The following is a 27,657-nucleotide window of genomic DNA, read 5'->3' as shown; positions in this document are numbered from 1 at the left end:
TTTGGGTTTTTGGTTTTTTTTACAGCATTTGACACCATTTCTCACAAGCCTTGACCGTCTCGGGTTAAACATCACAGCTCGAAAGATGCACTGAGACCTTGGGCAAGTTGAGGGGTTGCAGTTAGGTCAGACATGAGGACTGAACACTGTAGACAACAGAGATTACAGCTAAAATGTAAAAATAATGACATCTTGTGTTTAAGAATTTTATGGATTGACAAGATAAAGTTACGATGACATGAGTACCCATGCTGGTAAATTTTTATGGGAGCTGTAGTTTATTGAGTAATTATTAATTAACTGATAGTGAGTGACATGTCCTAGAATATCAGGAATACAAGGAAGTGATACACTCTTCAAATAGCCATTCACTGTGACTTTAAAGGTACACTATGAAGAATTTAAGCACTAATGGTGTTGTAGAGCTGAGATGTTTGTCTCATCACACACTGCTGATTGTAGATGGCAGTAAAACAGCTGGTGGCTGTGTGGCACAGTAGAAGGCAGGTAGCAATGCGGCAATAAAGGAGGAGAAGAAGACAGACCACCAGCTGGTGCAAAAATGCAGATTTCAATATATTAAAAGAGACTTTGCAAACATTTCATGAAGGAAGAAAACAAATCTCAACAGAACATCTATCTGTCACATCAGGTAAACGCTAAATGATATGACGCCCTTACAATTGTGGATCATACTTTTTTTTTTTAAAGATATTATCTACCTGTGTATTTTAGTTTAGTTTTGGTATATTTAGATAGTGAACACCTGCTTTGTACTGTTTGCTGTTGTATGTTTTGATTGTGGGCGACTGCGGATGTAAATTAGCTTTGAGCTAACTCCGGTGCAGTGCATCCTTAATGTTAAAAACTGTACACTGTCCTGATAAATAAATACAATTAATATGGTGCTGAATTGTTTACATGGCTGCTAATTTACTGTCTTCACAGTCGACTGTGAAGATGAGAGTCCTCACCAGAGTTGTTGTGTTTCCTTTTGTACCACGCTCCATCCAGGGATTTCTCCTCCGCGTTCTTATCCTCCTCAGCCAGCATCACCTCCTCTGGAACATAAATACCACACATGAATTACAAGCAGACACAATTAGGTCATATTTGATGTTAATTACAGTAAAGTCAGTTCATGTATTTTGTCTTTTCTATCTTCAAATATAAGTATGTGACTGCGCTTCAGTTCAGTGCCTGAAATGTAACTTTGACAATGAGTGAGGGGTAGGTACACATTTGTAAGCCACGTTCGGCCGAAGGTGTGTGTGTGTGTGTGTGCGTGTGTGTGTGTGTGTGTATTTGTTTCTGACCTGCTTTGCAGATCCACTCCAGGTACCCGGTTAACTCTCTCTCTATTTGCTGCTGCCTGCGGAGCTTCAAGAATTCCTGCCTCTTCTCCACTCTCTCTCTCTCCTTGGCAAACTCCCTGTAGAAACCACAAACACACACGTGCGCGCACACACACACACACACACAGAAATGTTTATTAGATCTGAGCTGAAGCCAACACACAGACCCTGGGGCACTCCACTGTTGACAGGCATACAGCCTGCTAGCTTGCAGCAGGTAAGACAGAGTCAGTGTCTTGTCACATTGTGGAATAACTGAGCTGACTGTCAACAGCAGGGCTAGTCTGACGCTAAGAGAACAAGCTCATGTGTGTCTGTATCCAACAAGGCACACTGTCCTTTCTCTCCACAACTACTGTTGAGGTGCCAACGTGCATGACTTGGACTTGAGTCAGACTCAAGTTTAACTCTAACATGAATGACTTGTGACCTCACTTAGACGTGAAACTTCTCACCAAGCACAAAGACTTACAGTGAGCATAATCTCCCTCATTCTCCATTTAATACACTCAGAGGTTTTGCTGCAACAGTCTCTCTAGCTTAAGGTGGCTAATCTTAGCTACCATTAGATAGATATTTCTGTATCAGATATCACTGAGTCAGTTTGCTGATTCTTTGACTACTCTACTTGTCTTACCATTAAAATACATTTTAGGAAATCCAGTTCAATTAATGGAAATTCCAGGTAGCCCCTCAAATACTGAGGATTTTCTACTCCTGCACCATTAAGAGCATCCTGACGGGGATCATCACTGCCTGGTACGGAAAGAGTGGCAGTGCTCTACCCTGCCTAAAGGATATTTACACCAGGCGCTGCAAGAATAAGGCTGAAAGAATCACTGAAGATCCCGACCACAAGGGTAACAGCCTTTTCTCTGTTTGTGTTAGTGTTATCATGGAGACACTCAGCTGCTGAAGTTTGTCTGTGGCTTAACTCTGGTGGTTGCTTCCTCCTCCAGACTCTGTTTTGTCTGATTCCACAGCACTTTATTTGGCCTTGTATCATGAAACTAGTTGTCTTCCAAATATACTGATATTATAAAGTATTTAGTAGTGTGATATTTGAGTGTGTGCTTTTCCCTATCGCTTGTGTAACATGGTAGGAGGGAGTGTTTTTGGGAGACCCACATTTTACCGTCCTTGAAGGCACCGCTACAGAAAATGCAGAAACGTAGTTTGTAGTCTGATGCAGATCTCCAAAGACTTTTGCTGGCAAATGAGTAGGAAGCTCTGGGTGCAGGCAACATGGAGGGAAGTTAACCATCCATCATTTCTATCCACAATGTGTTATTAACCTCCCCTTTTTCAGTCACAGCCAGCAGAATATATATGCAGAGTGTGTTTACATACAGTATGATGCTTACAATACAAACACAGTATAAACATATATCCTCCATCTGAATACTTGTCTCTCTCTATATATACTTATATATATACAGAGAGGACATGATTAATCAGATGAAACACTTTGACTGAATCGTTTATCTGTTGTGAGAATATGAAATGTTATCCTTATTATAACCAATAACACACTCTTTGTACTAATGTGACATTACTTTTGTTATATGTTAGTGCTGATAGCATTATCTCCATCGCTTCTGTGTTGCTTTGCCGAGATAAAATAGGGTCATGTCATGCCAATAAGGCAGTTTTTTCAATTTAAATGAGCTGAATGAGAAATGAGTTACATGAAAGATGAGGCGGCGAGGAGGAGGGAGGTGGAATAAGAGAGGAAAAAGAGGTGGGGAGAGACAGAGAGACCAATAAAGGAAACAAGAGAGAGAGAGGAAGACAGACTATTGAAACAACAGAGTGAGGGATCTCCAGTCCACCCCCATAGCTCAGTGATTGGTGTGTCTCCCACACAGTGGCGGGGGAAGCTCTATCCTGCATTGCAGTGGCTGTCTGCCTGCCTTCCTGAGGGTGTGTGTGTGTGTGTGTGTGTGTGTGTGTGTGTGTGTATACGTGCCTGCTACTGTCTAAATCAAATTGTGTGGCTACATATCTCTCTCTGTGTATTGTGTGTGGGGTGTATCTATGTGTTGGCTGCTTGAGTGTACAGTGTGTGTGTGTGTGTGTGTGTGTGTGTGTGTGTGTGTGTGCAGGAAGAAATTGTGGCAGCTAGGATTTCCCAGCCTTGTAGCTTTCAGCCACACTCTCACACGGTGTCACACATACTGATATATATGCCAGCACAAACAGAGACAAATGCACACTACGTTAGGCAAAGACGAGCTTTCATACACATTCAGTACATACCTATCTCCTCCAGATTAAAAAGAAACAAACACCATAGCCTCAACTAAAGCATATGGAAAACAATACACACACACTCCTAAAAAAAGCTGTTTTACTGCATTCCTATTAAAGGTCGTCTAATACCGATCAATATAGTTTATTAATACAACATATCAGTATGTATATGTGTGTCAATGTGTGTATACATGCATGGATGTATGTACAGTGTGTATATTTTCTCATTAAAGTGAATGGGAAGGTGTGTCCAAACTTTTGACTGGTACTGTCCATACTGTATATGTCTGTGTGCATATTCATGCATGCAGGTTTACATGTATACAGTAAACATATGTGTATAAGTACTGTATGTGTATGGATATATCTCTAGAATCCCTAGAGGTGCTCAAAATCTTGGAAAAGTGTGAATGTCTATAGTTCCATAGCAACTGAGGAAACTACATCTGCTGATAAAGACTGTGGGAATACGTGTAAGAATGAGGAAGTGAACCATAGGTTGAATTTTGTTTCCAATGAATAGAATGAACTGTCAATCTCAAAATACAATGACTTTTTTTGTTCATGTATACTTCTCATGGGGCTTGATATTGATGTGATAATGATAGCGATGCAGCGATAAAATCTATATACACAGAAAAAAAAGGGGTATGCTAAGCTAAAGTAGCGAAAAATCCTTCAATTGAACGATTCCTTAATCAATTCTGACCAGTGAGGGGCAGTAGAACTCTAAAACAAGCTATATTACCACTTTACAAAGTTGTTGTACGTAGCTAACATGTCCACAAACAATTATTCACACATCCAGCAGACACGCAGAGCAACTCTATCATGCCACCAGGACTGTGCTCCGATGACATGTGTGAGGGGATATTTCAGAATCGACGGTTAGGGGTTCATCTTTGATCACAGTCACATCTCATCCCGCCCCGCCCACGCTGATGGGATAAAAGCTGTGCGGACGGCCACGACCTCCCCTGGGGGGGTCTGCAGCCTCTAAACCCTGCATGTATCTGTTTTCCTGGCTGCTCTGAAGCTCAGATCGTGGCCTTTAAACAATGACATCGCCCCCGCACAGCCCTGTCAGACAGCATCAATGACCTTCCACCTCCTCAGTAACTGTAAAGCCATCTGACGACTTCTATGGAGAGCTCAGGAAGCAGAGAGGACAAGATAATCACAGAGGGGGCGGTTAAAGGCTACCTGCCCACTAAAGCTTTCTCCCCGTCTATACAGTAGGGATGTACAGTAGGTGTGTATATGTGTGTGTGTCTATATTATTTCTATACTATAGATTAATAGAGTGTTAATGAGTGACTTCTACCCACTCGGAGGATGATAGGAGTATCTTAAGAAGTGCATGTTGTATTTACATTTGGGATTGTTTAAGTCTATATGTACTTTTATCATGAACACTGATGTTCTTTGTTAAGTGACATCTGATGTAAAATGATATAAATAAACTCTTTTCTACTGGGCAATCTTCAGCTTGGCATTCCTGAGCTACACTCCAATAAAAAGATGCATGCCTATAGACTGACAGGCAGTCACAAAACTGTCAAATAATGAAACCAACACACATAAATTAATTCAACAACTGATTTGAGTCGTCATTGTCCTCTTCTCACCTAATATATGAATCTCTTAGGGTTAAAATGCTCTTTTCCTGATTGTTTATTTCTCTTTTTTTTTTATTTATGGTTGTTTATATACAGCAGCTCAAATACTGAAAGGATTCAGAACACTATTCACAATAGATGATATGCTTAGTTTAATATGAGCTTCAGAGAAACATTTGCAGCTAAATCAATCAGTTTACTTCCATCCAGGAACATGAAGACTGTTAACTGCACATTAAGCTTTGTTTTCATACTGAATACTGAATTTCATTGTGTCATTTACAACACTTTGTTGATGTGTGCATTTTTAATTTGCACAGCTTAAGGACAGTTTAGATGTGCAAAGTTACTTTAAAAATGTATTAAACATAATCTTCTGCATCGCAGACAGCCAAAGTTAAGAAGCTCTTAATGACGTGCATGTGCACTCGCTCTGAACTTCTGCTTTGGGAAACAAGTGTAGAAACTGAAGAGAATTAAGAGAGAAATCACATTATCAGGAAACAGGGCCCTGGACTAACAGGTAACTGGTTCATAAAACAGTTTTGGTGATGTCATCAGTTTAACTGTTCAACTCTGGTGACAGACAGCAAGTCATGCACTTAACTGGACCTTATGTGTTTATTCGCCTTATCTGGTGTTACAAATACAAGATTAAAAAGCAGAAACCTGTTCTGAGCTTAAAAGTATTCACACTTAATGATTAGTCTTGAACTGCCTTTATAAGTCATATCAGTCAAAGTTTGTGCTGAGCCTCAACCTGCTCCTGTGTTTGAGCTTACATGAAAAAGATAATCTAGATAAAACTTTGAGGAAAATGATGGACATAAAAATGACTGCAAGGTGAAACAAATATTAATGGCTCTGCTGAGCTGACTTTGCAGTTTGTTCACTCTATCACAGTCCTTTCCCGACGGCCTAATTAACTGCCGTTAAAATGAAGTAAACAAGAAAAAGTTGAGACTTATTGTTCCGTCCTGCGAGTAGCTGCATTAAGGTTGGATGAGAAAAAGAACAATGTTGCGCAAATTAGATTTCACAGCAGCAGGAAGGAACGTTATCAGCAAAGGCAGAGCAAGCTGGAACTTAGAGGACGGTGGCTTCTTTCAAAACGAACGACCTTAACATTGAACAAGAGGAGAGCTCTGTGTTCGCCCATCCATCTGAATGAGCTTAGATAGCTGAAGAGAATATAAAAAAATAACAGCATTAATGTCACACAACACCACGTGAGAAAGCAGCCGAGTACATCTGGTGCAAAGGCTGCTGGGAATTATATTAGATTTCTGACAACAAATCAACAGGTCGTTAAGGGAGAGAGTATGTCAGTACCATACAGCAGTATTTAATACTCATTAAGCTCTGGAAGAATGTTAAAATACAAACCCACCACAGGGAAAATGAACTTCTATGCTCAGTGCTGACACTGGAGGCTGGAAACTATATTACAGCAATACTGACAATTTCCAGCAACAGCAACGTTGGAGTTGCAATGAGTTCCTTATGTATTTGGACTGGTTTGTTTTGGATCTGTACACCAGAACCTCATAGAATATGAAGCCCCTTTTGAAACAAGATTGTGAAACCTAAGAAATGAATCAACATGTTTGGCCTTCAGGATACCCAGAGTGCATTTGGGTGAGAAACACTAACTGTAAATAAAAGTGTTTCTTTACAAGAAAACTACACTGTAAATCACAAACAATACAGTATTTCCAAAAATTTCATGTTTTATTATTTGAATATGAAAAAGAAAATGGTAGAAAAAGATTTGAAGCAACATGGGGGAAGTATGTTACTGGTGCAGTTTATAATAATATACTGTATGATATATGAAAATTATATAATCATTTTTATAATGAGAATAGGGCATACAGTATGATGGATGTCATAATTTTAAAAAGATTTAGGAAAAGCAACAGAAGTATCATTTTGAGATGGACAGTAGGGCTGAAGGATTTCTTGTGCTACATAAATAATTACTTCCCGTGCATGTATCACTCTCTCTCTTTTTTTTTTAAACACACAACAGAAAATTATTTATTTTCATTTTCTGATGTTATTCTTTCATATTAATTAAATTATGTGGTAGCTGTTGAACAATTCCTTTTAAAAAGCCCCTATTTTTGAGCTGTAAAAACACAATGCTAATGCTACAATAGTGTTAATATGTCCCAGTGATTGTTGGGGGGTGTATGGTTGAGGTGTTAGGGTGGTCATCTGCATTCTACGTCCACTTGTTGAATGCCACTCTGTACTCTGATTTGGGGATGTAGCCTCCATCCTGCATATTTGATTATCTCCCATCTACCCACTTTGACTCCGATGGAAAAATCACATTCCCGTTATGAATCTGTATGGATGATATACTGTAACTTACACATGAGTGGAGGGTGAATAACAACACTGAGAGACTGCTGCTGCTGAAGAAAGATGATGATGACTACAAAGCAATATCACAAAAGAGGCAATAAAAACACAGCCTTCTCCCATGATGCTCTTTTCAATGGTGATGACATACTCGTGACCCAGCGTCTGCTACTTGTGTTGCTTTATAAATGAGGGAATGTGTACCACAGAATTACACTGACAGACTCTGCACACCATGAACAGTACAAAATCTACTCTTAGTGCGGCAGACTTGTATAATCAAGTGAATTTATGTTTTAATAAAACCTCATGAATATTACATTGGCACAGCCACAGATGTGGAATTCAACTAAATTAGTAAATGCAAGAGAAATATACACACACTGGAAGAAGGGAAAAACTCGAAATGTGGGATGTTTTAATGTGAGTTATAAGATTTTATATTTTATGAGTGACCCATAGAAAATCAAACATTTACACTGATCCATACATAGAGAGCTGTATACTGGTCATTTATTACTCATATCGCCTGATAGCTTTGTCACCAATACAAGACACTTCTTCCAGGACACTTGTGTATCAGTTAGCGTGCACAAACTGTCAACACCATAAACTACTGACCATAACTCAGTCACTCATGCATCTGTTGTGAAGCCCTTCACCACAAACATTTAGCACCACTCACCACCTGAAAAGTTTAGTACGAGTATTTAGTAGATCTGTAAATTAATGTGTTTGCTGGAAATGTGCTAATCATGAGTTATTTAAATTAAGATTATTTATTTTAACAATTTTTACTCAAACCACAACTCGGTTTTATTGAGAATACTAAGTTAACTAAAGCTAGCTAACAGTTAAGCTAGTGCTATCTAACTACAATAGAAGTTGATTATGTGTTTTTTTTATTTGCATTAATACAGGTTATAGATTTGGTTGACAAAAAGTCCAAAATCCTCTCAAAGTTGTAATGTGTGATGGCACAGAGTGGCAAACACGATGAGGTATTTGGACATTTTACTTCCAGCGTGGTTGGCCTTTATTTTGAAGTGGTTCTTGTTAGCTTACAATAAATAAAATTAAGTTTTATTAGTTGTTTAAATGTTTCATTGTGAAAATTCACAATACAATACAATACAGAGTCCAAAAGACTTCTTGAAGCTTTGAAAGGATTTTGGAGTTCCCTTAGACCACTTCAGTATTGAAGTGTAACTGCACCCCTAGCTCCTAGACATCCATTAACTGATAGCTAACAGGTGTCCAGCAGTCGGTGGTTAGCTTGACTTTTAGCTCATCCTTCTTCTGCTAAAAGTGTTATAGTAACTCTCAATGGCATAACGTACTTGGGCTTGAGGTACGAATATAAATAAGGATACAAATATAAGGCGACTCTGATTATATGACAACCCCCCCTTTTCCAACAGCTTTTTTTTGAAAAATAACATTACTTTTTAAATATCACTTACATCATAGCATGGTTACATACTCACACTTTCTCCTGCCAGGCTTTAGGAAGCAGCCAAAAATTATTTTCTCTGGCAGTTAGCATTAATACGACTGCCTGTTTGTCTTTCTGAGCTCCTTATCATCTGTGACAGTGGTATTTAGCAGCTTGACATATTCTATTTCTGCAGTAAAGACATCAGAAAACAATATGATGGTCCTGGGCTAGGGTTGACTTGTTTAAATAATCTAAATAACTGATGACTAGCAAGACAATGCCAGCAAACACATATAGTAATAACTCTACTGATTATAGTCATCAGCGTTTCAGAGAGTTTTTTTCATTGCTGACTAACAAACTTTTTTGGGTGGTTCTAAACATGTAGCGCCGCGCTGACGTGTACAGTTGGGGAACATGAATTTGGCAATTAAGAAGACTGCTTGTGCTCAGTTTCTATGGCAATGCTTTTAATATACAAATCTCATGTTGGATCTATGGTAATGAAGGAACATGTCACCCAGTTACTCCAGTAAATTAGCGTGGCTCATTGATGTTTTTTAATTAGGGATGCATGATATTGGATTTTTTGCTGATATCGGATATGATATCGATATTTCCAACTCATTGTGGCTGATTGCCGACGCCAATATGTGCACATATTTTTTTCCAGGTGGCTGAGAAGACTAATATGCATGTAAACATAGATTGTACTAAGTATGATCTGTTCTAGATGTTGCTGGTTTTGAATTTCATCTCCTTCACCTGTACACTGTAGCCACCGGTGTAATGTGCAGTTCTGCAGTCACATATTTCTCTTGTCATTTTCTTACTTTTTCAACACTCAACTAAATGAGCATGAGCTAAATTAACACATCCATATGTTGTGATCTCACATTGGGCACGAGACAGCTGCCTTTTGCTCTAGACAAAATAAAACCAGGCCTGGTTAGGTGTGGGCTAAACCTTGGTAATGAGACTTGTAACCTATTCACAGTTTGTACTCACCCTGACAGCACTCCTAGCACCAGGTTGAGCATGAAGAAGGAACCGATGATGATGAGGGGGATGAAGTACAGCCAGTTCCACGTGTTCCCTGAGGCATCGTTGGCCTGAACACATAAATACATAACACAGAAAAAGAATAGGATCATTAATACTTTTGTGTTATTGTAGTTAAATGATAAGGCTTGTGTTATTTCATATTTTTTCTTATTGCCAACAAATCCCATGAAAATACTAAAATCAGCAATGTGTTAAGAACAGGGCTTAAGAGAAAATGCCAGGTTTCACTGCTATAACACTATCCTCACTTTACTCTGTGTCTACTGTAAAGTCACTGGCTCGTTTTGGAAATACAAAACAACAAAATAGGCATGGGCGCTGGTGCGGAGAGGAGGTGCACTTGTGTGTGTGGTTTGTCGTTGGAGCAGAAATGCAGGAGAAGCGCTCAACTTCTCAGGCTCATGTTTTCTATATCGACATCCACCCTGCCTGACGACTTTCTACTGTGAATTCATGTTTACTGAATTTCTTACAGCAAGGACTCACACTCAGATTATTCATTTGGGAAATTAATCTGATTTCACTGGAAACTGTCTGGTGATGAGCTCATTTACTGAAACCCATCGCAACACCTCCCTATCATTCGGAAGCATGCGTTCATTTCTCATTTTGTGTCTATAGATTTGCTCATTGTTTTCTCAGAACTAAGCAGTAGTCTCTTTTACACAATCAAATTATTATGTAGCTTAACTAGAGGATAAAATGCTTACATACAGTATGGCCTGCAAGACTCTGAATACATTGGCAGGAAGATAAATGACACGTTAGCAAACAGTTGGTTATTTCCACATACTGCAGACACAGAGCAAATTGCATTTAATTGTCCAGATCATTGAATTAATGTCAATCCTGGTAGCATCGCAACGTCACCGAAGCCAGGCGGCCTCCGACCTACATCCAAACCTGGTGGAGCGGAGGGTCAGCTGACATTTACCTCATTCTCATAAAAAGAAACATTTTAGAGATGTTTTAACGTCTCTATGACACATCATGAACATCATCTGAACCAGTAAGGTAACACAGTGGAGCAGAGAATGAATTAGAAAAACAGACCTGTCTTAATTGAATCTAGCCTAACTGCTGCCATACTCCCACTTAGATGCACAGAGGATATTAGTGCAGAGTGACTGCAGATACAATGACAACAAAATAACTTGCTGCCATGGCTGCTGTCAGACATTTTGTTTTCATGTGGAATATATCTTATATGATAGAGACAGTGGACTAAAGCACAGGGCATACACACAAAATGTTACCATTAAGATTACTGGCTGGTTGCCACCCAAACAATTGTTCAGCTGCACTGAACTGAGTACTCAAGATACAAAGTGAGCATTTTGGAGTATAAACAGGAGCAATCCAAAGACTGAAATCTGCCAAATTGGATGTAAAACCACAACAGCCTGTTTCAACACATAGTTGGGGGTGGGTGGTGGGGGGGGGGGTTAATTAGTGCTGCCTCACCTTAACAAATTATTTAGCGTCAAATTCAGCCATTACCCTCTTCAAGTAGCGGGTGGGTGTCCAAACACGCCTAATATGACAGGCTGCATTACAGAGTAATGTTTAATAAATGATGCACACTAGCATCTAGAAGTGAGGTCCTGCAGTTTACGTCACAGCAACTAACCGCTGCCAGACTGTTCTCTGTTCTGCTGGCATGCAGATGCATTCATTTTGACTGCTGAGGTAGCTAGTACCATGTAGGGTATCAGAGAAAATAACAGTTAGGCCATGAATGACCTACCAGAGGATCTCAGGTTGCATTCAGTCTCATAGGAGGTCACCAGGTCAGCTATATATTCTGGAGCTAACCCTCTACAAGCCTGAAAAGTGATCATTAAAATTTTAAAATCCACTTTAAGAGGGACTGGAAGCCAATGAAAGGATTTTAAAACCGGTGTGATGTGTTCTTTCCTGTTGGACCTGGTTATGAGTCAGTTGAAGTTCATTGAGGTTTTGTTGCGTGAGGCATGAGAAGAGTGCATTGCAGTAATCTAACCGGGATTAAAAGGATGCATGAATTACTGTTTCTAAGTTCTTGGTGGATAAAAATGACATGATTTTGACATTTTTCTTAGTTGGAAAAAACATGATTGGACAACAAAATTAATATGCTGGTCAAAGTTGAGGTGGTTATCAAAGATAATATAAGAGTTAATAATGTTAGATGAGAGGGGACCAAGTTTGGAGGAAATGTGATTCCGTGACAAGTCTGGACCTGTGATAATAATGTAGAAAAGTTGACACCAACCAATTATTGATACCTGCGATGCACACGTGGAGGTTGTTTAAATGATTGGTGTCATTAATGTCAAAGGAGAGATATAATTGTGTATCATCGGGACAGAAATGGTAACTGATATTATGTTTTTTAATAATATGACCAAGTGGTAGCAAATTGACCACTACATCAGACACATGACGTGTAAAACAAACTGCCAAACTCAGAGTTAAACTCCACTGTATGCCCTTTAATAAACATCCCCAAGATTATGAATATTAACAATTACTAGGGCCATGGAGCTAGATAAACAGAATGGATGACTCTTATTATAAAAAATGACTTTCATATTTAAGAGGTCAATGGTAAGCATTCATTTTCAGCATCTGAAATGGGTGACTTGGGTTTAGGTTGCATAAGCCCTTCAGTATGGTGCAGAGGGACTGTCCTAAGAAAACGATTGGATATTTGATGTTACTTCAAATGTCTAATACAATGTATAGTCCAGTTTCCTCTGACAAGCATGTAAATTCTGACTTTTGTCTGTCATACAGTCATATAAATCATTTTTGTAATGGTGACTTAGAGTTTAACCCAATCCTCAGCAATAGCTGTGAGCACAGACATTGTGAAATAGTGAGGAGCAGAACCACTGCTCCATCACTTTGAAAGGAGTCAGTAGAGGAACTTGTGATCAAGATACGTCCTGGACGCCTCCCTGCACATGTTTTCTGGGCATGTCTAACTAGGAGGGGACCCCGGGCAGACCCAGAACAACATGATTGGGGAAAAGGATGCTCAGCAGTCCAGTCCCTGCTTAGGACCCATATATTCGATTGAAAATGGATTGAAGGAACTTAATACTTGTTTGATTTAATGGTGCAGCCATAACGAAAATCTATCTTCAATCACACTCTTTAGATGCAAAATATGAATCGGAGTACAGTATTTAAACAGGTTATTTTATTATTGAGCCAAAATGTTACCTGAATGGGTTCAGAGGGTAAATTCTCCACACAGCCGGTGTGATGAAATGAGACTGATTGCAGCAGATAAACCAAACTCCAGATGACTCAAGAATAGATTTCATTTTAAGTGACTTGTTAAGATTGATCTTCTAAACCTGGGGGGGGGGGGGGTCATATTGACCCAAACTTCCAGTATCCCGAGATAACAGGATTATGGTCTCTGGTGGGGAGGCTGCAGCTGCAGAGCCTGGATTGGGTTGCCATAACCGGTAATGCCTCTCCTGTCAGCAACTTTCATTCTTCTTCATCATTCGTCTTTACTGTTATGATTATAGCCTGACTTTAAGAAAAGCAAGGCTGCACCCATACAGTTGCATATTCAAAGGCAATATGAAACCATTAAGTAAGATGGAGGTACTTCAGTGACCAACTGTGGAAGACTGTGGGCAGTGTGAACTGGCCAGCTTCAGGATCTGAGTGTGTAACTGAATGAAAGTGAAGCAGGCGGCAACCGCCATGGAAGCATTTTTTGTCTGGTAAGCAACAAGGATGGTTATGATGGTTATGTTGGCCAAGAAATATGGTATGGTATCTAGGGTATGATCATCCCTAATGCTCTGCTGACCTCTTGAACTTTCACTGACATTACCGTCAGTCAAAAGGCTTCTGTCATACGTACAGTATAGTGATGTGTTCACTGTCATCACGTCAAGTCTGTGCGGACTCAGGCCACATGAAACTAAAATGCACAACGAGATGTGATTTCTGGTCTCACTTGTTTCCATGGATTTGAATTCAAGTTCCTGACCTTGTAACCCATCTCAAAATATGTTTCTGAACAGTTCTTAATACTACTGATAAGTGCAGGGTGTTCTGCTTTGACTATATTTTAATAATTATTATAATAGTGTGATATTATATTCACATTAAAACCTCTAGGTGGTCTGATTCTTTTTTCCAACTGAAACCAAACTTTGCTTGTCTAACTCTGATTTTGCCTATGCATATTCTATATGTGTGCAATATCATCATTACATCAATAAAACAAATACATTAAAAATGAAATAAACAACTGTTTCATGGTTAGGATGGTTATTCTGCTTTTCCTTATTATTAATCTTGTCTTCAACATCATCACAGCTACAACACAATGAATTATGGGTAATCTTTTGAGCAAAGTCTTGTGAAGTCTGCACCCCAGACAGAAAGTGAACTTGCGGACTTGATGAATTATGGATGTGGACGGTCTACAGGACTTGCAGAATTCCCAGGAACACGCCCGTTAAGCATGCAAGACTGCAGACAGTGGCATGCAGCCAACTTTTTTCATTTTAATAAGTCATTTAATTTTTTTCTGTTATATCTCATCCAGTCCTACTGTCAGGCTGTACTGAGGATAAATCTAATTCACAGATTGCCTTAAAAACTGTTAAGCACATTCATGCAGATAACGAAAAAACCCACAACCTTCTCGTCTAGCTCCACCCTCAGGACAAACTTATATATTTAGCTCTACAATCGGTGTGACTGGATGAACAACAAGATCATCAGAAAGTTTGTCTTTTCATCAGTCAGTTTCAAATTTTAAGTCTTTTTAAGTCAAATTTTAAGATAAGTCTTTGTTTTCCCAAAGCCTCCATCATCATCATCATCAGAGAAAGAAGTTGGTATGAATTCCCATGAAGACACAGAGACACACAGAGGATCAGCCCTGCACGGTTTCATCATCCGTCTCTGCTCCCCAGAGAGCTATTTTTGAACATTTACCCTCTTTTATCAACAGGCTGACAGAGGTGGACCAATCAGTATTTTAAGACTGAGGTCTTCACTGTACAGAGAGACAATGGAGAACATTAAAGCTGCAATATAATGAAGACAAATGGGACAGTATGAACTAGCATGTGGGGAGAGTTTACTTGGTTGTGATTTCTTCTTTAGCATTAAGGAAATATCAAAACTTATGGTAGTGACTAATATCTGAAAATATTGGTATTTGCCTTCAAAAGCCGCTGCATGTCAAACCCTCTGTGTGTGTGTGTGTGTGTGTGTGTGTGTGTGTGTGTGTGTGTGTGTGTGTGTGTGAGAGATAGAGAGAGAGCGAGAGAGAGAGAATTGATTTATTTAAATGGACATCCTGTTGATGCTTCTAGAAGTCATACCCACTGTTACCCAGCCACTCTCACATCTAAACCAGATTTCTGCATAAGTGTTTTTGCAAGTGAGCATTAACAATAGGTACATAAGATCCTGCATGCTGGCTCAGCTTCTATAAAAAGAATTTGAAGATGTGAATGCCAGGAATAGGAACTGTCTGGAATGGATTCTCCTCTAGGAAAAAGCTCTATTACATAACATTCATTTGGCCGACACTTTTGTCTAAAGTGACTTGCATTTTTTTCCTCAAACCTACACAATTTATGGAGCAATTTATGGACACTTGGACATGTGGACAAGAGAAGTTGGGATCTGACAACTATGAACAACTAACCTTCTGATAAATAGTCTACTTACTCTGGCTCTAGATCCATGTCCTATTCTTTGTAAATGGACAATCCGATAATAATTCTTGAAAACAGCAATTTGACCTGCAGATTTTGTCAGCTGTAGCTAATTAACAGTAATTAAGTGAGTTGGCCAATAGGGCTGTAGTCAACCAAAGAAAATCTTGGTCGACTAAAATCGTACATAATCTTCAACTAATCGATTAGTCGCGGGGGGGCTGTAACGGGACTGAGTGCACAGTAAACTCTCTGTTCTGTATTTCTCTGTTTTGTGTCTTCAGGTTAGGCTAACCCATTGTTGCTAACTTTGGAGCTGTTGGGGAAACAACACAGACTTTTTAGCATTATTAACTGACAGACTGTAGTCTGTACTGTACATTTACTGCCAGACTAACAACTTACCGCTAACCTTTTCCTCTGCCCCGCTCGCATCCACCGTCACTTCTCTGCCCCTCGCTCTTTCCCCACTCGCTACGCAAACATACTCCTTAACGGAGCCACGCGACCAGTGGTTTCCCTGGCAACGCCAGAGGTTGACTCACGTACCGGAACAGCGCTGCACAGAGACTCCCAAACGCTGTCGATTTCAAATATTAAAAATACTTTTTTTTGGCCTGCCGGAGGTTCTCGTTGTGTCATTATGGAGAAACACAGATTCAGTAAACGTTCAGTAAACGTTGAGTACAGTTAGACTCAGCAGTCTCGAGGTCGAGTTCAAAGTTATGAAAACAACGGGGGTGTTTTGAATACACCCCCGTTTTCACAGGTAATTTGTTAGTCTGTCCCTCCCGCCGCAGGAAATAATGGATTACTCCTGGAAAGCTGTTGATGTAGCATTTTTCTCCTTATGAAAATAACACAGAGATTATTCGACCAATGAGAATTTAGTCGGACGAGAGCATATCGACCAACTAGTCGACCAGCAGACTACAGCCCTATTGGCCAAACTACAAAATTAAACTCTTTCCTGTTTTCTAGTTGATATGTTCTCTGCACGTAGGTGTCGGTACTATAATACTTGTTCAGACCTGGCTACCTCAAGACATAAAAACACTCTGAGACATTTGGAAAGAGAGAGCACATTCTGTGGATTCAGAAACGACCAACCAAGTGAGGCGTCTTTCTCTAGGTGTCTCACTGATTGTCTCACGTCATTTTCAGACAGGTAAATACTGTAGCAGCTGAATCTATAGTTGTTAAAAGTAAATGACTAACATCTGCTGGATATTTACAGATACAGAATTTAACAGAATTTCTCAGTAAAAGTTTAAGCACATCACTTTAGCTTGCGGCCATACTGTACCACTCCTGAATCTGAACCCATCATTTAGTCAGTCTGTGAAGCTAACGTTAAATTAACTGATGTAGATCTGTTCCCAGTATCATTAAACCTAATAACTTTTAGTTTTTAGCCACTTGGGGGCAGCATAACAAGCTGTAAAAATAATGTACAAGTTAAAACACAACATTGGGTGTTGTCTTATAAAGTTAATAAAGCAAACTTGATACCAAACACCTACTTATTTACACATCCTGCAGACACAGAGCTACGTCTGTATTCATTTGGAGTTGTGTTTTTGTTCAAATGATGAGTTTAAGTCCAATATTCACCCTGCTTTTAGTTCAGTTTTGGTCCCCATCAACTCCAATATATCTGGCTCTTTAGCTGCTAACTAAGCTAACTTAACCAACAGGCACTTTGTAATATTTGTCATAAGTGGATCAATACTGACTGTAGCTGTAATTAATGATATGATACCATTTTTAATGTCTTGATAACTTTTGAAAAATACTTAGTAATGCAAAGTATATCCACAATTCTAAACAAACGTGAGCTAAACTTATGCTATACTGTAGATTACCAGCTAACGTTACTTTTCCAGCATTTTATGTTTGTGATTATGCATGATACAAATTTCTCAAGTGTAATACTATGTAGACCACCAGTACAGGCTGGGAGTTTACAACACATAAATATTTTGTAATTTCAATCGCAGTCGTTATAAAAAAATCACATTTATATATTTTCATATTAGCTATCTAGGATGCTACTGAACGGTAGAAGAGATTGGACTTTGAAGTCAACAAAAACAGGTATATTTTTCATATTGGATGATCTCTGCTGACCTGCTGCCAGTGAATCCCTACAAGAAGGCGCTGTATTAGAAAGGTGGAATCATCTGTCATAATGTAGCTCTGAGCTGGAAGTGGCTGCAGAGGGCTGGGTGTATTAGTGCATTAGCTGGTGTCAGGGTGAGGCTGCCTCAGACCTTGGCTACCAGAATGGAGAGAGCACACAGGGCAATAGAAAAGCCATTAGTAGCCCTGTTCAGCCATCAATTCACAGCAATACCACACCCATACCGCCTGAGAGACTGGAGTCAGAGCATGAAATAACAGGTACTGACTCATGCTAACACAACAAACCAGATTTATGTTTAGACCTGAACTAAGACTGCCAGTATTTTTAATATACATTATCTTTATATGGGCCCTTTTCTATGCTTAAGAATTACAGATTATTGCAAGGAACCAGTCTTTCCACAACCACTCGATATATCAGCGAGTATGCTGAACAAACAGGGACAGAGAGGGGTTGTAGCAGTACTGGATGACAAGTCGCAGTGAATGCTCTGCACTGTGTCTTGTTGTTGCTGTCCTCTAGCCGCCTTGTAAACATTCTGCTCCCAAGAGCTCTGTCTGATAGCATCTGAAAGTCTGCCTGCTGTTTACAGGTGAGTCGTGTCACCAGAGAGGACTCATGCAACTGACCCTAACTAGGCCTGACAAGTACCGGAAAAAGGTGGTAATGCAGACAATGCCCTCTTCTATGTGAAATAGGGCAGTGTTTCCCAACCAGGGAGTACTTCTCCAGTTGACATTGGATTCGATTAAAAAAAAAAAAAAAATCCACATATCAAGTCAGCTGTAACACATGTTGAGATTGAGAGTGTGAGAAAACCACCTCTTTAGCAGATAAGTCTGAACATTTAACTAAAAGTATGGATATGGATAAATAGTTGAAATATATGACTAAATGTATTGGATACATTGTGTGTAATGACCCTACAGAGTACCTCTGGATTATCTCAATACAATACTTGCATATCCACATTTACAAGAGCTACTGGTGAATCATTTCTACTGTCCGTACTGGTTGTGAAGTGATCCCTTCCTACTTAGCATGACTCCTCTGTAAGAGTTCTGTACAAAAATCCCTTTGTGTTCAGACAGTGTTTCTTTCCTGAGCCTCAGGGAAGAATAGTGGAATTCTGAAGTTCAGAAAGACTTCTGAAGCCTTTGGAATGCATTTATGCACAGTAAGGCAACTCTGACGGTGAAGTTGAACAAATTCTCCAAACTAAACAAAATGCGTGTTTTCTATTGTCTTAAAAAACTAACTATATTTGCATTTTCTGTAATTACAGATGCAGCAAATATTATACTTGAATACTTCAGTCAAGACACTCATGATAGTGAAATTACACTAACTATAACTAAAAATTACAAATACACAAAGAAAGACAATGGTGGATGTTGTGATGTTTACATCACACACTGAGAGAACTGAATCTATCTAGTGATAATCTATAATACCATATTCACAACCCCATTTGTACACTGAAAGAGTTATTGGTTAGAGTTCACACTTCATTCTATTTTTTGAATGCTTACTGTACTGTGTGTTCATCTCCAAAGTGTATGTGTGTGTTAAAGGTTTTCTACATACAGGGCTAGCACAAAGCATAAAAAGGCGACAGCACCTGTCAGAAACCAGAGTTTATGGCTGAGAGGTCTTGGGGGTCTCCTAATGAGAAATTGACAGTCTGACTTTTGCCCTCCATCCTCATCAGAGAGTCACAGCTTTGGCAGAGACAGACGAGGGCCCGTCCAGCCATGATGGATGGCTGCTCTGATGAAGAGGACACAGCCGGGTCCCACAGCAGCAGGAAATGAGACAGCCGTCACTCCTCCCTTGACAATTTAATCAGAGAATCCACCAATCATATTCAGCAAAAACAGCAACCTTGACCTGTGCGGTCAGAGCGCATTACCAGTCTGTCATTGATCCAGAGGACGAGGAAAAGAGCTGGCTAATGATGGATGAAGTAGTGATCTTAACCCCCCAACCCTTGTGTCCCACATGGACTAATTCTGGATTAACACCTCGGTCTAAGTGTCGAAGTGAGATTATTCATCATGTGAATGCCAACAGCCACTGATACTGACGGAGCAAAGGTCTTAAATCTTGGTGTGCCACGGGAAGTGAAGAAGTTAATGGAAGTTTTAGAAAGTGAACCACAATGAACATTCATAGAGACCAAACCAGGAGTAAAAAGTAGAGTGAATTTGACCTACTGGCTTACTAATTAGATCATTAATGCTAATGTTGCTCTGAGTCTGTTGGATACAGATCTAACACATTAGCCATATCACCTTATAAGGGTAATGGAAATGTTGTTTTTACAGCTTGTTGCACTGTCATCCAAAATTCAAGTAATGCCGGTTTAAGACCAATATGGGTCTCTTATGGGTGTAGGAGAATAATTGGTGAACAGGGAGGCTTCTATCAAAGAGTTAAAAACTGTAACACTGGAGAACAGTAAGTGGTCTCCTGTGAATCCCTATTGTGTGTGTAGGAAATTTGAATCCCACTTGGGAAAGGCAGACTCTCTGGGTAACAATGAAAATGACTATATATAGAAGATGTAAACACATTGAAAAAATAACTAAATACTATTTAAAATTGGGTTTTGATGAATGACAATGAAAATCTTGAGGATTTTACTGTAAACTGAATAGGTGAATAGGTGAGTGAGCATTAGAAACATTGTAAAGCACTATGTTGCTCCTGATGAACAGGTCTGCTATCAGTGTATGAATGTGTGTGTGTGAATGGGTGAATGTTGGCATGTGTTGTAAAGCCCTTCGAGTGCAGCACATTCACCTTCTTGTGCTGCAAGTCAGTATTGACTTTTTCAATATCTAACCAAAACCACCATCTTTCTCTAATCTCAACCAAGCTAAAGCTAAAGTATGAAAAAATGTTTGATTTGTAGTTCTGTCCATGTTCCTGTGTCCAGTACTTGTGTAGCTGTTACAGTGGGGAAACAATTATTTGACATCAAAGAAGCAAAATTCTCTGCCCCACCTTTTCTTGCTCTCAACAACCAAACTACTATTGATCACTCTCTTCCTCCCTCTTTTCCTTCTGTTTGTTTCTGTCTCCCTATTTCAGCCCTACTAGGAGAAACTCACACTGCTAAACACACATTCTTTTCCCACTACAGCTGTTTAATAATTTAACCTATTGCATAATTGTTTTTCTGGCATGATAAAATCCTGACTCTTATGCAAATGGCAGAGAGCTGTGATTTGTTTCATGCTAGCAGTAAAGTGGCGGTGCTGAGGTCCTAATGGGAGCTGTGGCTGTGTGTGAGTCATCCTCCGCAGGCTCTAATGTTTGCCTCTAATCATCCCCCCGAGGAAGGCTGGGAGGGGAAGTAGCAGTCAGGAGGAAAAGCAACGATGCACAGGGCAGACTGGCCTGCACATTCACACTGTGAATGGCACTGTGGGAACACAGACTGGTGCACTAAATATTAACAGAATTTTACTTACTTGTGTGGAATTGAATCCATTGCTACAATAACCAAGCTCTCTCACTTTGTGCTGAACGATTCTCACCAATCGTTGGTGTCCGAAGGTACCCTTGAATTAAGATGGCTTATCTGCTACATGTGTGGCAAAACTATTTTTCCTGGCAGTACTGAGCAGTTAAAGCATAACAGTGATGGAATTTATTGAGTTTAGGCAATGCTAATGGCACTAATGGCTACAACAGAGATTTCAATATCTGCTCTAAAGGTAACAAAATAGAGCCTATTGATTCATTTATCATTATTGAGATAAAAGTGACAATATATTATAGTACATTCTGGGCATATAAGGCAAATGTATCTATATAGCACATTTCATACACCTTAAATTGTTAAGAAACGGCTCCAAAGATTAATAACAGCAATGGTGTTTTCAGTCCCCAGAGAGTAGTTCTGTGTAAGGCAGACACCACTGAGCATGTGCGGGAATGCCGTTCTGTCAACAGAGTTTCACTAGCTTGTTGTGCTGCATATCACAACCTCTTGATTTTGCACTACATTATACATTTATAAAGAACTTTGGTACAAAGTCAAGACTAATGTTGCTAGAGTGTCTAAAAATGCCAGAAATGATCTAGTTTCAGCTTCATAAATTTCTTATGTGATAGTAAATTAAAGCTCTTTGGATTTTTAACTGTTGGACGGACAAGCAACAGGCAACTTGAAAGTGTCACCTTTGGCTTCAGGAAATTGTGAAAGGCATTTCCTTACATTTTATAGTGAGAAATATTAATCTATTAATTGAGAAAACAATTGGCAGATTAATTGATAGTGAAAATAATGACTTTCTAAGACAATGACCAAAGAAATATGTCACTTTAAGAGCTGTTATTTCTGTACGTTGACTTGACAACATCGTCCATGCTACTATTTTTGTGTCAGTTTTTCTATAACTTAATAAGGGATGTAGACAGCTAGTTACTGTATGTAGGAGATGGTGTCCCCATCCTTAGTTCTGCCTACACAGCTCTTCTGTAACCGTTCAGATGTTTAGAAACAGGCTCTGTATAACACAATCTACATCCCTCCACAGCGCCAGTAAAACACTTCCATCTGGTACACCAAGCAACTAACAGACATGGTGCTTTGGAAACAGCATGTAGGCCCACGTGTGTCTCCTGTAGGTGGACTCACGTTGTAGAGGATTTCCACCCATCCCTCCATGGTGATGCACTGGAAAACGGTGAGAACAGCGAAAAGGATGTTGTCAAAGTTGGTGATGCCAAAGTTGGGTCCGGTCCAGTACTCCTTACAGGCGGTGCCGTTGCTGCAGGTCCTTGCTGGAGCCTCCAGGCCACAGGGGAACTCTGCTGCTTGCTCGCCTACAGCATCAAACACACACAAACATACACATTCACACACACCGTCACATACACAGAAATACACAAACAGGCCGAGGTATTTTTAGAAAAGGCTGGGGATGTCTTATGTAAAAGAACCTCTTGTACAGAAAAACATGCAATCTTAATAATAATACACGGGTTAAATTACAGTGATACACAAGATGACAACATTTAAGCAGGGTACATTTTACATATCTACAGTGACTTATGATCAGAGTTCAACCGATACTGATGCAAATATGAACAGGATTTGAGATTATTATGTAATTATATTACCCTGTGTATTTGTATGTGTGTCTTCATATATGTTTGCACTAATATTGTCAATCGGTTTCTCCCTAGTGTCATATTACTATAGTCTACTTTGTAACCTGCATACATATCTGTGACATGTCCCTCCTCTGTTGATCTTCCTGATGTTGGGGGGTTTGTGCTAATTGATTAATCGTTGCATCTCTGGTACTGTAGGTAGACTGGTAGATCAACAGATTGATTTGATTAATTTCAATATTTTATATGCTGTGTCACAGATTTCATACATTAAAAAAGTGAAATACTGTTGTGTCAACTAGATTGTATCAGACATCAAAAACCATCTTTGTGCTGATACATGAATGTTTTACAGTTCATCGAGCTAATCCTCATCCTTTGATGAGGCAATTCTATATAGCACAAGTTTCTCCAGCAATGGCCTTAAAATCAGCTTTATGTATCTACTGAAGTTAGTGATTATTTTATGTACACTTGTCAAATGTCAGACAAATCGGGATCTAAAATGAAATATCGGCATCGGCCGATTATGAGAGGCCGATATGTTGCCATCTCCTTCGCCGCCTGACTGCCTCCCTCCACGGACTGTTTCACCCTGACGATCTCGGTGCTTTCGGGCTCAGTGCTCTGGTTGGATCCACATGGAGAGCTGGGGCTAACGTTAGCTGAGAGGCTAGCAGAGCGTTAGCCGGATAGCCTGCTAGCCTCTGCTAGCCTATGCTAGCCCCCCAGCTAACGATATTCCCCATTCTGCATGTGGATCCAACCGGAGCACCGAGCCCCGGTTTGTTATTCGAGTTAAAGTGGGAAAAAGCATCGGGTCTGACGGGCAGCTTGAGTGAAGTAGAGCCTGCGGAGGAAGCACCGGGACCGTCAGGGTTAAACAGTCCGTCAAGGAGCTGCTAAGTCCGGCTGCACGGATAGGAAACACCTCGGCTGACAGGATGTACCACTCTGTCCTCTTGCTTACCTGTGTCTGTCCTGAAGCAAGTGCGATGGAACTTGCCCATGTAGAAGTCGAGGCCGATGATGGCGAACATGAGGATGGCGAAGAAGAGCAGCAGGCCGATTTGCAGCAGAGGTACCATGGCTTTCATAATGGACTTCAACACCACCTGAAGACCTGATGAACACAAGAGTAACATGCTTTTGATAACAGAAGAGACCATTTGATAGAATACTCAAAAGGCCGTAAAGCCCCCCCCCCCCGCCATACTGTCATCACAAACTCTGTAGCGCCATATCGCTCCTTTGTAGCCTGTTTTAAAGGGAACTCCACTGATTACATATCTAAAGCCCCAGTCGGACTGGACTTATGTCTCTGGGGGAAGTAGGATGATTACAACATTATCTGCTGGTCAGTCATTTGAATCCAGTCTGGAGCACATATGTGGCTCATTTTTCACCAGCACCCTAGTAATAATTACGACCGAAACTTTCTGTTGCTTTCACATTTTTATCAGAGTATGAATTAAACAAATGAGAAATGTGTTAATTATCTGGTTTTAGAAGTGTTGCAAGGCGTCAGTACAGCCCTACTGTTTATGGTATAAGCAATAAAAATATGTTAAACTGTAAAGGTTACTTACTGGGAATGCCAGAGACCAGCTTGAGCGGCCGCAGCACTCTCACCGCTCTCAGTGTTCTCAGGTCAAAATCAGCTCCCACAGTGGCCAGGATCCTGCACACACACACACACACACACACACAACAGCAAAGGGTCAGAACCACAGGCAGCTGCTGTTCACTGTCACTGAAAAGATTGTTGTAGGTCTATATGTAGCATTTTAAATAGGGATGCATGATATTATCGGCACGTCATCGGTATCGGCCGATAAAAGCTCTAAAATGAAATATCGGCATCAGCCATTTCTGCCGGTTATGAGAGGCCGATTTGTTGCCATCTCCTTCGCCGCCTGACTGTGCTTCCCTCCACAGACTGTCCAATAAAATCCAATATGGTGCATCCCTAATTTTAAACATCAGCTGAACATTATCAAATCATTCATGAGGTAAAGTGTAAACAAATGAGACAACGGTGGTGACCATAAAACAGTTCACATACAGTACCAGTGTTAGAATCTCATATCATTTCTAAGGTACCACAAAAGGCTAAAAAGCCTCAAAACATTGAATTCTTAAAAAAATCAAACATACACATTACTATTGGAAATGACATCCAGCTTGCACACGTTGACTACATTGTCCCTGGTGATACAGTGTGAATATTGTTTGATAACGCAAAGCAATGTGTTCATGACCACGCAGAGGCTTTAAATACGGTTTCAGTTTTTGCCCTGTAGGATATGGTAATTTAGGAAATACCACAACAGTATACTTTCTTACACACAAACATATACATACAATATGCAATATTCTCTTATTTGGGCAAAGATAAGAATACAGAATACTTTAACTGTATGATCATCATGTAATGAAATATTTTTGAAATAACTCACCACAACTTGCAAACTAAAATGAACATAAAGCCAGCAGGATGGGAGACTATATAATGTGAATTTGAATGTCCTTCCTGTCAGGGTTGAGGAGCCTGCAGCTCTCTGAGATCATCACAGGATAAGACAAGTGTGATGACCCCTATCATCTTTGGGTTTACTGCTTATTCACCTGTCTGTTCTGCTCCACAGGTGCCTCTTTACCCCAACTGGGAACACCTGCTGCCTGTGTTCCCAGGGGATAAAGCCTGGCTGCAGCTCTGCTCTCCCCTTCACTTACCTGTTTTGGTTCAGATTTAGTTATGTTGTTACCTGATAACACCTACACACACACACACACACACACACACACACACACACACACTCTCCATTCATGCATCACACACATCACACTGACCCTACTGACATCCACACCCCATGTTGTAAATATGTGGTTAATTAGTTTAAATAAACATCTTTTATTCAACTTTGATAAGGTGTATCTCCCTTTTGTTGTGACCACTTCAGCCAAGTCATGACAACAAGTCATTTATAATATTGTTACAATTGAAGGAGCACTCCACTCATTGTGCACATGAGGGTCAATGTGTGTATGGATGAGTACTCATCATGTGGATCTGGAGGAGTTCTCTAATTGTGTTACAAACTAGGGGCGTGGAGTTTGAAAAACATGGGTGTTTATCAGGCAGGAAGGGTCTAATGAAAGAAGTGAGTTGCATTATGGGAATTGTAGGAACCATACTTGGGACTAAAGGTCAGGATATCTCAGCCTCTGCTGCAAATACTGTATTTTGACAATTCTTTTTTTTTTAAATCTGACTCTTTTGAGTCCCCCCAACTCTATAGAACTGGGATACTAATTTGCTGGAGTGACCCTTTAATCTTGTTATGACTACTTCAGTCTTCTCTGTATGCGCAAACCTTTTGATTCTGAATTACAATAGCTGCTAGTATTAACAGTTTGACTCATTGTGATGCTCATAGAAAGTTGTTCTTTAATAAGTTTGAAAGAAGATTTTGATTATCAATGACAAGAAGATTAAATGAATGAAGTTACTTTTGACTGGTACTCTATATGTTGGACTGTAGTGATTTATTTTGGTTCCTCTGAATGTGAATGTTAAGTGCTGGAAGTCTGCTTTAACATGATCATATGACACAACAAATGTTTCATTCACCGCTGTAAATGTATGCAGAGTGTAGACAATCATCAGTCCTTCCAGAACTGTAGCAAACGCTACAGAAGCTCAACGTACAGAATAGCAATGTCTCCCACCTGGCAGGGTGTTGTACGGCAGTGAGGAGGGACAGGCAAAGGGTGAATAGCAGTTCTAAATGTAAACTGGAATCATTCACAGCAGAAGTTCTCTCTAAGCTTGACGTGACTCTTCCAGGCTGAGCTGCTACACAGCAATAACTCTCTGTCTGTCACCCCCCCCCCCCAGGGAGGTTTCTGCATACTCAAGACAATTCTGCCCAAAATCCACCATTCCTCCTGCTCCCCATCTGCTGACACTGGAATACAACAAAGAGATTCTAATAGCGTTCTCATTTTCTATAAGAACAGAGATATTTGGGGTAAACCAAAGTTTTATTTTTATATTTACATTTATTAATTTGGCACATTTGAGACATTTGTCCTAAGCCTAAGATCAAGGAGAAGCCATCGAGAATAAGTTTTAAATTCTACCTGACACAAGTGCCCCGAGGTTGTAAGTGCATGCAACAAGGCATCAGTGTGTGAAAGTACTCTCAGAAGAAGTACTGTAGGACAGAGAGGGATTCTGAGGACCCAACTGAATAATTCAACTTGTTCCACCAGCGGGATACAAAGGGGAAAAGTTTAGATTGAGATTTCCTGCCTTGTAGTAACTGTAAGAATAGTCATCATTGATTGGTTGATTGTTGTGAAGGAGGAGGCTCGTAAATGATAACATCAGCAGCTGTGATATGTTGAATCTCAAAGTCTCCAAACACCAAACTAGTTTTAACATTAATGTGAAAGTGTTGCGTATATTAGAATATGATTAAATACTGAAAAATATGAAACACATGACAATGTAAGAGTATAATATCAGTCAGGAAACATGTTGAGTAGATGGCAGCTTCTTTACTTCCATGTCACCACATGCTGC

The 27,657-nt window shown here is 39.9% G+C and overlaps 1 protein-coding gene across 7 annotated transcripts in view; it reads right to left on the bottom strand.

Annotated features, from left to right (window-relative positions):
- The window catches only part of cacna1ba (calcium channel, voltage-dependent, N type, alpha 1B subunit, a), a 147,779-nt gene that overhangs the window by 71,819 nt on the left and 48,303 nt on the right, over positions 1-27,657 (bottom strand). For 6 of the 7 annotated variants that reach the window (XR_006405207.1, XM_044362938.1, XM_044362952.1 and 3 more), the window contains exons 4-9: positions 24,656-24,747; positions 24,037-24,189; positions 22,588-22,775; positions 10,044-10,147; positions 1,317-1,432; positions 975-1,061 (exon numbers count right to left, since the gene is read on the bottom strand). Coding sequence is in view for 6 of the 7 variants with exons in the window: in XM_044362938.1 (XP_044218873.1) it covers positions 975-1,061; positions 1,317-1,432; positions 10,044-10,147; positions 22,588-22,775; positions 24,037-24,189; positions 24,656-24,747 (740 nt within the window). In the remaining variant the exon portion in view is untranslated. Of the gene's footprint in view, positions 1-974; positions 1,062-1,316; positions 1,433-10,043; positions 10,148-16,195; positions 16,378-22,587; positions 22,776-24,036; positions 24,190-24,655; positions 24,748-27,657 lie in introns of those variants that run through there. The other variant, XM_044362979.1, reaches the window with a different exon arrangement.

Source organism: Thunnus albacares, chromosome 2, assembly GCF_914725855.1.
Source record: "Thunnus albacares chromosome 2, fThuAlb1.1, whole genome shotgun sequence".
Lineage (NCBI taxonomy): Eukaryota > Metazoa > Chordata > Actinopteri > Scombriformes > Scombridae > Thunnus > Thunnus albacares.
Note: the sequence above shows the minus strand (reverse complement) of the source record. Positions and strands in the feature narration are given on the sequence as shown.